Source organism: Chelonoidis abingdonii, chromosome 4, assembly GCF_003597395.2.
Source record: "Chelonoidis abingdonii isolate Lonesome George chromosome 4, CheloAbing_2.0, whole genome shotgun sequence".
Taxonomy (NCBI): Eukaryota; Metazoa; Chordata; order Testudines; family Testudinidae; genus Chelonoidis; species Chelonoidis abingdonii.
The window spans coordinates 60,657,267-60,668,736 of record NC_133772.1 but is presented as its reverse complement, the minus strand read 5'-3'; the positions used below and the strand labels follow the sequence as shown (position 1 = coordinate 60,668,736).

Genomic DNA, 11,470 nt, shown 5'->3' with positions numbered 1-11,470 from the left:
TTGCCAACTACAGAACCAGTTTCTCCTCTCTTGGTTTTCACACCTCAGCTGCTAGAACAGGGCCTCATCCTCCCTGATTGAACTAACCTCGTTATCTCTAGCTTGCTTGCTAGCATATATATACCTACCCCTGGAAACTTCCACTACATGCATCCGACCAAGTGGGTATTCGCCCACGAAAGCTCATGCTCCAAAGCATCTGTTAGTCTATAAGGTGCCACAGGATTCTCTGCTGCTTTTACAGTTCCAGACTAACACGGCTACCCCTCTGATACTTGAGTAAAATTCTAACAATTCAAAAATATTGGCAGGGGAAGTATTATCTAATTTGTTTACTTTGTTCACTTGATAGTTCTTCCTTTATAGCCAGTTTTGTTGTTTTGCCTAATGTAGTCAGTCATTTTGGTCAGTTTCTGTGGCTTTCTTAAAAAACAAGGGAGAGGAGAGGAGAAAAATATGTTAAATAAAAATTTGGAATAAATTTTTTTTCCAAGCTCTTAAGTCCCCATTGGTTTCCAAATGTTAGGTAATTGTAGAAACAGAGGGAAACTTCTTCCATTTCAGTCATGCAGCCCTTAGGAGCTCTTCAGGGCTAGAGCATCAATCAGTTCTCACATAGTTAACCAGACTTTTCAGATAACCAAGAATTTTGGTTAAGCAAAGTTTAGATCTATGTTTGACTATAAATACATTCCTTTAAATACAGGATTGAGGGCTGCAGCCTGAAATCAGTTAAGCAAATAGCCAATGCATTTCAAATATAGCCAACAAAAACAAACTTGCTACTCTTAAAATGAAAACCGCATATATTTCTCAACCACTTGAGTAGTGTCAAGATTTTTTTTTATTGTTTTACTGTTGCCATCGCGTTGAATGCTATTGCTGAGAGTTCTGGTATGTCTCATGGAGTTTTTTTAAAACTCAGAAAATTAACATAGCCTTGCTTAATTGCAAAGCCTGCAATAATACACAAACCAAGGCACAAAAATGTTCAGGAATAATAAATATAGTAAAAACTATTATTCTGTAGTATGCTTACTTCTGTCTTCAAACTGCTATAGAATTGTGCACTGGAAACTGGTTTGATGCTCACTGAAAATAGTGCCCTAGAAAGCCATTTGGTTTTGGATTTTTACTTTTAGAAACAACTGTCTCATGCAAGACACCTGTGAACTGTGTCTGCAGTGACTAAATGGTAACATTCTGATGTGTTCCTCATTTATTCATATTTATATTTTAACTGTAACTACATTTTGAATATACATTTTGAACATATAGGTAACATTGATGTTAGGTTTAGGAAAACTCTGAAGCATTACAATCAAGGGGATTTCTGCTGCAAAAGTGCTGCATGCAATTGATTTTCATGGTCTCTGTTTTTAAAAGATATATTATCTAGTCATTGTCCTGTGTCAAGAAACCTTTCTAACCTTTAGACACTTACATAAGCTGCTAGCATCATTTTTATATTGGTTAGGGTCTGAAACACTTTTTTTCATTAAATATTAGTTTTTATTGTTGCTAGAATATTACATTTTGTGTGCTGAGTATCTTACTTTTATCTTGTTGGAAGTAGTAACTCAGGTAGTTCCAAAATACCTATTTCTAGTGTACAGCTGGCTTTTGATATAGCTATAAATAAAAGATTGATAGTATTGTCTTCATATTTAGCTAAATATGTACACTTTATTCTTGTTAATCTTTCCCAATTTATATATTTGCCTAATCCTTTATTTAAAAAAAAATCATTTGGTTGAATTTATATCTCCAAGTTACATTTATGTTCTTAGTTCAGGATTACTTGTGAGTGGGCTTGGCATTTTGAAAAGCACGTTAACTCAATATGAATGCTTCTTAACCTTTTGGCTTCAAGCACATGCAACTTGCACCATTGTGTTGCCCTAGAAAATCTCACAAAGCTTTTATTAAACATTTTTACACATTTAAGGGCTAATGTTGGGATTGCAACTAGCTTCGATGTGCGTATCTTACCAAACGACAGTGTATCTAAGATAGTACAGTTGGAATTTGTACTTTTCCATAGATGAGTTTAGATATTTAAAGTAGGTCAACACTTACTATAAACGTAAATACAAGCCTCTGCCTTCCTGAAAGGAATATAAATATATACTATAGCTTAATTTCTGAATAAAATCCAACATATCCTTAGCCTTATCAAGTATAATAAAAGGAAATAGAACACTATTTCTTAAAACTTAATTTTAGGGTTTTTTAACACTTGAACCTAGTCTCTCAAGCTCACAGATAAAGGTTTGCAGCACAAATCTGATTGATTTTAATGCTTTCTCCAGGGTGATCCTCATAGAAACTACTAAAGACTACAAAGAATTGATTCTAGGCAAAGTAACAGTGAAATAGATTATACTGATCGAGTAACATGGATCCATGTTCAGTTGGAATTCAGCTCCATACTGCTAATGAATGTCATAAAATATACTATACCCGTCATGCTGGCTTCAAGACTAAGCAAGATCTATCATCATCTGATCTGCTACTACTTCAGCTTAGGACTGGAATGACTCTTTCTGAGAACAATACAATCTGCTTCCATCATGCAAAAATTTACATTGACAAATTTGAAGATCTGCAAAAATCATGTTGTGACCCATTTAACGTACACAGGAAAGTATCAAAGAAAAACTTGCGTGCAATCGACTTAGATGATGCAGCTTTTCTAAGTGCCAAGTTCGGAAGACAGTTTGTACCTGGTTGGAAGCTTTGTCCAAAGTGTACACAGATAATCAATGGAAGTGTGGATGTTGACACTGAAGATCGCCAAAGAAGGAAACTTGATTCAGACGTATGTATATGGATCGATTTTTTTTTTCACCCCTCTAACCTCTACAAGCTAATGGGGTGGGGCTTGATTTGAGTCCCACATAAAGAAAGCTCTTAACTTGTTTCCTTAAAATGTGAAAGTTTTTTAAATTTTTTTAATGTACAAGAGAATATTTATAAACCTTCTTTTAATGGGTATGTACTTTAAACGGAGATCATCAGTCTCTTTTGTTTTTATACTAACGTTTTTTTTAAATCTACTTTCTGTCTTGACATTTTAGGGAAAATAAAGGGAGGAGGTTTCTGCTCCCCCGTAGATGTGTGTAAAGGTCTCTTCTTGGGCTACTAGCTAACACATTCTAACACGTTACTAAAATCTAATGTAGACAAGGCTGGATGTACTTTTGATGTGTTAAACTGATCCTGTTAAAAGATCACACTTTTCCCAGGATTTTAATGCCGCTAGCTTAGTATGTGATAAAGTGTTCACTGCCTGTCTACAGTAGATATTTAGAACATGTTAGCTAACCTGTGCTAACGTGCTTGTAAGTCCTAGTCTAGATTCCAATATGTCTACACATATGAAAGACACAACTTTTGTCATTGAGATGTTAAAAAAACAAACAAAAAAAAAAAAAACCACCCTCCTGAAAGACAAAAGTTTTGTCGACGACAAGTGCCAGTGTGAACAGCACTTCGTTGGGTGTAGAGGTGACAAACCGGCTACACTGCGCACCTATTAGCGGCATGGCTATAGCGGCACAGCTGTGTCACTAAAAGCTGCATAGTGTAGACATAACCTAAATCATAGTGCTGTTAAATGTACAAAAATAATTTACAAACTGAACAGTGCTGGCTTTTTTGTCAGACTAAAGTTTTGTCTAATCCAGCAGTTCTCAAACTTCATTGCACCGTGACCCCCTTCTGACAACAAAAATTACTACACGACCCCAGGAGAGGACCGAAGACCGAGCCCCACCACCGGGGCGGGGCCAAAGCCGAAGCCCAAGGGCTTCTGCCCTGGGCGGGGAGCATGTAACCTTAGCTCTGGGCAGTGGGGCTGGGGCTTGGGCTTCAGACTTCCTGGGGCCCAGGACCAACACCAGCCTTGGCAACCCCATTCAGATGGGGGCGTGACTCACTTTGGGGTCTTGACTCACAGTTTGAGAACCCCTAGTTAATCAAACAAAATCTGAATGATACATTAATTGCAGACTTTTTCAGAAGTATTGCATACTGTACAGAAATAATTCTTACCACAAAAAATTGGCTGGAATTGTTTATGGTGGACTGAGTCTGTAATGTTGTGGTCTCAGTCCTACAAGGTTACTGTACTAAATTTGGCATATTTGTACTGCTGAACTTGACAAAATGACTTATTGTGTTACTTGTCTAGAAGGTAAGCAAGACAAACTCATTGGTAGGAAGGAATCCTCCCTTTATGTACATACGTTATTTCAGAAATGTGGCACAAAGTTTATTTTTATCAGTTTTACTGTATATCCTCAATGTCCAATAGAATTGGTTTAGGAATTTCTGCATTTTGACTTGTCATTATCTGAGGCGCTATCCAGAACACGTCCGATCTCCTTTTTATTATAAAAATTCTCATCAAAAGTTTAGTGGCATCATGGTACAGTTTTTCAAATTTTACTACTCAGCTGATGTAAATGTGTTTAATATTTAAAATTACAAGCCATTTTCCTGTACATATTAACTCTTTTGGAGAGAATTATTTCTTGATCCAGTGATGTGAAGAAATGGAGATGGAAACTTTTTTCTCTTATGTATTCAGAGGTTATAAGAGAAGAAATGGAAAACAAAGGACTTAATGGGAATAAAACTAGTATGTTAATTTACCATTTTGGGTTGCAGATTATACTTCTAAGAGAAGATAGCCTTTGAAATTTAGAATCAGCTGTCCATGTAGCTATAGAGCATTCCCAAAAACTATATTTTAACAACAACAAAATCTGATAAGCCTTATTAGGAAAGGGATAAAGGTCACAGTGAGTGAGAACCAGAAAATAAGAACCCTTACACTTGTTAAAGTAAGGCTTATATTACTATTTATTCATATAACTTGCATCTCTAAGGGTGGTACGGTTACCTCGTGTAATTGTTTTCTTTTAAGAGTCAGATTGTGCTCTGCTGATAGATGCAGCACTTGGCCTCAGCTTTGTGCTTAACAATTTACTTGAGGCTTCACAACATCCCAGCTTGATTGTCAACTCTCGTATGGATTTGGTTTAGTATTAATATTTAAAATGAAAATTTCTATCTTTGTTCAGGGGCGAACAGCTAAAGCTTTGAAGTCCTTGCAGTTTGCTAATCCAGGACGACAGACTGAATTTGCTCCAGAAAGCAGTAAAAGGGAAAAGAGAAGGCTACAAACAAAAAGCACGTCAGTTAATTCGGACAGGTGGGCTGTTTACTATGTTAGTTCATGTTTAAAATTTGGGATGTTTGGATTCTCTTTCTTTTTTAAAGCTTGGAGGAGTGATGACAAAACTAAGCCTTTATTGTATAGCCCAATCTCATTTTTGAGGTAACCTATTAATTTTGTTTCAATGTATAGAATATTACAATAAAATATTTTGTCAAACCAGAATAGAATAAAATATTAGTTAAAACGTGGCAACGCTAACTGACTGAATTTAGACGTAGCAACTAATTCCATGAATTATTATGCAAAGTAAAGGGTGACGGTAGGCAAAACCAACTAAGCCAAATAATGCATGCCTTATGAGAGGGAAATATTCATGCGACTAATCACCTTTCATTGCACTAAATTCAGTATAATTCCTGTCACACTTCTAAGGCTTAAAAAAACTATATATATAAATAAATAAAAATCTTCCAAGTTAGAAATGGATTATCCATCATTCTGGGCAAGACCCCACAACTTCAGCTTTTTTTAATGTGATTTTCCCACACATACACTTGGCTGTTTTTGTTTTCACTTTTTGGATTGACTAGAATTAACTGAGACATAAGCTCTGAGTAAAGTGTAAAAGGAATATTTCCTCAGCTGTCAAAAGTACATTGTATATTGTTGTGTACAGTCTCTTGAAATGCAGCTCTACCTCTTGCAAAAGATTATTTTATTGTGTATTTGTAAACTGAATTGCAAGTGGCTTAATATGGAATGATGGTAAGGAAGAGATTGAGAATCTTCTTGTTAACAACCTCTGCTCAAAAGAGCTACAAAAATTGTGGCTCAAGTTTTCAGAGGTTTTAATGTATGTGGTTGGCAATAAGCAGTGAAGTATGTGTCATTTTTAGAATGGCTAGGTGTTAAACCTTTCAGCACAAGAAAATTGCTGACAAAGTTTAATTCCTCTCTCCGTCCATTGCTAACTATTTGTAATCAAGTATACTGGAAGGTCTTCTGTTATGAATTCTGCAAGTAACAACTGTTTTTCATTATACAGGCAAGTAATCCCAGCAAAGAGTAAAGTCTATGATAGCCAGGGACTTCTGCTTTATAGTGGGATGGACCTCTGTGACTGTCTTGATGAAGATTGCTTGGGATGCTTCTATGCTTGTCCCAAGTGTGGTTCCAACAAATGTGGAGCTGAATGCCGCTGTGATCGCAAGTGGTTATATGAACAAATTGAGATAGAAGGAGGAGAAATTATTCGCAATAAGCATGTGGGTTAATTTATAAGTTTTTGTGTTGCATTCCAATACAGAATTTGATGGTCTAATGAAAAATCAGTGGAACCTATCATAACGCACATGAACAGTCTGTTCAGACTTACAAATTCATTGTTTGATATGGTTTTAGAAAGGTTCTTACTCATACTAACTGTGTATTGTCACACTTCATTCCACCTTGTACTCATCCATACAAACCAGCAAAAAAGGGGCTGGAACAATGCAGTGCTTGACTGTTCAGTGAGAGTTTGAAACTGAGTGGCTGGTTAAGTCCTAAAAGAAATTTGGGATTAGCTGCTGCATATGCCCTGCTCTGTAGAGAGGGCACTTTCTCCATGTATCTCTCCTTTCTCACCTCTCCCCTTGAAGACTTAGTAAAAACAAACATGAACACCATCTTTTAAAAAGAAATGTAGTCTCTTTTTAAGTTTAAAATGTAAGCAGTGGCAATCATGACCAGTATTAGCAGGTGTATAACAAATCATAAATGCTGTATTTTCTAAAATGAGTCTTGGGACTGTTATAACATAGTTAAACATCTAACAATGTAGGGGGTAAGTCAACATGTTCATTGCACTGGTTTGCTATAAATATACTTTTAAAATATAAATAAGCTCTGTCCTAATTATTTAACAGTATTTAGCACTTAGGGGGTGCTCTCTCACAGATAGCAGTTGAAGTTTCTGCTAGTTGCACCATTATAAAATCCTGACTTTAACACCAAAGGTATAAAGACTGTCAGCACTACTTGTACAAACCCATTGTTTTGGAACTTGATAACTGGGATGTGTGCTTAAAAAAAACAAAAAAAAAATACTCAAACCTTTCCTGAATGAAACTTGGCACGTACTGTGTCTATTTGGTTTTGAAATAAAACTCAGTAACTAACTGACTCCTAATGACAGGAGCACAGTTATGGAGGCAGGACTCAGCAACACATTGGTTAAATAGATCTTTCCCAGGTAACCTAGCTGTGGTTTGTCTTCTGTTTTTTGTTTGTTCGAGTGGGGGAAAGGTGCCTTTCTTTTGAAGATACCTTAGTATTACAGCACATTTGCTAAAAATATCTTTGACTCCAGTTGAGAAGGTTAGATCATCTTTCCTGCTATGGCTACTCTGTGCATTCAGCTTAAACAATCACTTGCAGATTCTCGCTAAATAGATGAATTCAAGTGGCTTAGACTCATAGGCCTGGTCTACACTGTGGGGGTGGAATCGATCTAAGTTACGTGACTTCAGCTACATGAATAACATAGCTGAAGTAGACGTACTTAGATCTACTTATCATGGTGTCTTCACTGCAGTATGTCAACTGCTGACACTCTCCCGTCGCCTCCGCCTGCACCTCTTGCTCCGGTGGAGTACCGGCGTCGACAGGAGAGCGCTCGGCTGTCAATTTATTGCATCTTCACTAGAGGCGATAAATCAACCTCTGCTGGATCAATCACTCCGCAGGTAAGTGTAGACATCCCCATACAATGCTGTTACAGCCCCAACCGCCCTGTCCTCAGCCAGGATACTGGTTATGGCCAGTTGCTGACACTGCCCCTTGAAACTATGGATAGTTGACAAAATGTAGAACAACTTGAACGCTGCTCACTTCCACTGGGGACTGGTTCAGCAGTGGACAAGAGCAAAGCCATCTTGCAACCCACTTCCTAAACTGAACGGAGTGAGCAAAAGCTGAATCTGGCATACTTTACGTTTGTGGCCATGTGCATGTGTGGCATCTGGACTGTAGTGACTTCCATAACATTTGTTATCACAAGCCTATGATGGAATTGCTTCTCACTGTTTCGCTTCTCTCTTCAGCTGCTACCGGGGATCATAGCATAAAGAAACTACTTTGTGATATATTTCTGTAACCATCTGCCAGATTAAATATCTAGTTTTACACACAAACATTTTTTCATGTTCTTTGGAATTGTCACTGCATTGACATAATTTGATATACTGCTTTACTATAAAGTCTTCCTTGGTTTCTAAATAAACTTGTAGTTAATTCTGTAGTAAACAAAAATTCAACGTGAGTAATCCACAGTAGACTGAACTGCATATTTTAATGGCTTTTTTAGGTAAAGGTTTACGCATGCAGCTGAAAATAGTCCAAATGTCTTTCCTCTGTTTTTAGATTAAAATAGTCAAACTGCTGTGCAAACCAATTGAGTTTAAATAATTTCAACCAAAGAGTAACTTTATTATATCTAGCTTCAGACAGAATTAAGATTTCACATCTGAGTTTTACAAAACTCCTGGAAATAAAATTTTATAGTAGAAATGCTAATAAATCCTTAACAAGTAAGACCTAGCAGCTATACAGTTGAACATAGCATTGTTTCTATGTTTCTCTTATTCAAAAACATAGTCTTACTGTGGCTTCAGACTTTTTTGTCAGACTTTTGGACTATTTTGCATAAATTTTGCTCAAGGATGCCATGTAACTATTGCTGTTTGAAGGATTGTCTTGGTAAAATTTTGTAATCATGTTATTTTGCTGTTTAATACAGGGGTTCTCAGGACAATTTTTTTGGTGGCCTCAGAGTGTGGCCACTCACACTTTTCCCTAAAATACTTAATTACCTTTAGGAAAAAATAAATATACATGTCCAAATCATTGTAATTTATTTTTTACTAGCTAATAAGCCTGTTGTGAAAGTGATATTAACAAACATACAAGTATCACTTTTCACAGCAGACGTACTCAGCCCCAGCAAGCCTGGGTACAAATTAAGCCCTTGATGGAGGGGAGGAGGGCAAAGGGAGGCTGCAGGGGGCTGCAGCCTAAAGCTCCATGGCTGGAGGATGTAGCCCAGAGCTGCGCAGCTGGGAACCCAGGGCTGGAATCCGAAGCCCCATGACAGGAGCCTGTCCCCTGCAACCTCAGGGCTGAAGTCCAAAGCCTGAGCCCTACTTCTCCTGGGAAGGTGAGGAAGTCACTGGCTGCCTGCTTCTCCAGCATTGTGACCCAGGTGTCTCTGGGGGGGAAGGGGGGAGGGTAACCCTGCTGGTGGCCCTAGTAACCAACAGCAAGGCAGTGCATCCAGGAACACCAGGGAGGGGCCGCTGCTTTGTTCTTTCGCGCTCTCCCCTCTCCCCCACCCTAATAACAGTCCAGGAGGCTGTGGTTGCATTTGAGAAATGCTAGTGTAGTATAGGTATTTTCATTTCCAGTAAATGATGTGAAACTCAGAAGGTTTGTAGCTGTAGAACTAAGATTTCAGATTTCTGGTTGGTTGTATGTAAAATTACTATTGCTAACTTCATGGGGTTATGCTGACATCTGCTGGTACTCATGAAATATTAAACTCCAAATCAGACTCGTACTGAATTTTAATCTGCTTACTTTTAAGAAAATATTGGACGTTCTTTTATCATTGGATTTTTGATTCATTCAGTACTAACTATGAAATAATTCACTGAAATGGAATGTAAAAAATCTCTTCACATTCTAAGTTCTGGTACGTTTCAGAGTAGCAGGCATGTTACTCTGTATCCATAAAAAGAACAGGCGTACTTGTGGCACCTTACAACATTAAAGCACAATCTGACTCCTTATGCTATCAGCTATATAAGAAGTCTTGTAATTTTTCATAATCAAATGCAAATAAATTACAGTAACTTTTAACTTGGTCAAATGTACGTAGTCTTTCCACTTACTACTTCAATAGTAATGTTATGTACATGTTTGAAATTAAATGAAGAGTTAAAAATTGTCTTCAATTACCATGCAGGTAAAAATAATGTGGCTACTGTTAGTCTAACAATTCACCGGAAACACTGGGTACTTTCAGTGGTTGCTTTAGACAGGAGTGCCTAACTGAAGGCTGTCCTTAGTGCAGGGTTCACTGTAACAAGAGCAGAGGAACTCTTATTTTGCTCAGAACTCTGTGCAAATACCAAATCTGCTGTTCCTTCTAGGAAGTGGTCTCAAGGGATTTTGTTTCTCTACTCAGTTTCATTCCTATCCTCAGACTCAGGTCAGAAGGGACCAATCTGATCATCTAGTCCGACCTCCTGCACAAAGCAGGCCACAGAACCCTACCCATCCACTTCTGTAACAAACCCCTAACCTAGGTCCGAGTTATTGAAGTCTTCAAATTGTGGTTTGAAGACCTCAAGCTGCAGAGAATCCACCAGCAAGTGACCCATGTCCCACGCTGCAGAGGAAGGCCCATCCCATCCAACATCCCATCACAGACCATTGGCAGACTTATCTGCTGATAATCCAAGATCAATTGCCAAAATTAAACTATCCTATCATACCATCCCTCCATAAACTTATCAAGCTTAGTCTTAAGCCAGATATGTCTTTTGCCCCACTACTCCCCTTGGAAGGCTGTTCCAGAACTTCACTCCTCTAATGGTTAGAAACTTCGTCTAATTTCAAGTCTAAACTTCCTAGTCCAGTTTGTACCCAACCCTCTCAGTTTGTACCCATTTGTTCTTGTGTCTACATTGGTACTAAGCTTAAATAATTCCTCTCCCTCCCTAATGTTAATCCCCCTGATATATTTATAAAGCAAGCATATCCCCCCTCAGCCTTCTTTTGGCTAGGCTAAACAAGCCAAGCTCTTTGAGTCTCCTTTCATAAGGCAGGTTTTCCATTCCTCGGATCATCCTAGTAGCCCGTCTCTGAACCTGTTCCAGTTTGAATTCATCCTTCTTAAACATGGGAGACCAGAACTGCACACAGTATTCCAGATGAGGTCTCACCAGTGCCTTATAAAGGTACTAACACCTCCTTATCTTTGCTGGAAATACCTCGCCTGATGCATCCTAAAACTGCATTTGCTTTTTTAACGGCCATATCGCATTGGCGGCTCATAGTCATCCTGTGATCAACCAATACTCCAAGGTCCTTCTCCTCCTCTGTTGTTTCCAACTGATGTGTCCCCAATGTATATCTAAAATTCTTATTATTAATCCCTAAGTGCATGACCTTGCACTTTTCACTATTAAATTTCATCCTATTACTATTACTCCAGTTTACAAGGTCATCCAGATCTTCCTG

General features: G+C 38.0%; 1 protein-coding gene across 2 annotated transcripts in view; it reads left to right on the top strand.

Annotated features, from left to right (window-relative positions):
• Nucleotides 1-10,084, top strand: part of ARL14EP (ARF like GTPase 14 effector protein) — a 13,418-nt gene extending 3,334 nt beyond the window's left edge. For both annotated transcript variants that reach the window (XM_032779872.2, XM_032779873.2), the window contains 3 exons: nt 2,313-2,821; nt 5,091-5,221; nt 6,234-10,084. In XM_032779872.2, the coding sequence (XP_032635763.1) occupies nt 2,399-2,821; nt 5,091-5,221; nt 6,234-6,462 (783 nt within the window). In that variant the 5' untranslated portion in view covers nt 2,313-2,398 and the 3' untranslated portion in view covers nt 6,463-10,084. The remainder of the gene's footprint in view (nt 1-2,312; nt 2,822-5,090; nt 5,222-6,233) is intronic.
• The last annotated feature ends 1,386 nt before the right edge of the window (nt 10,085-11,470 follow it).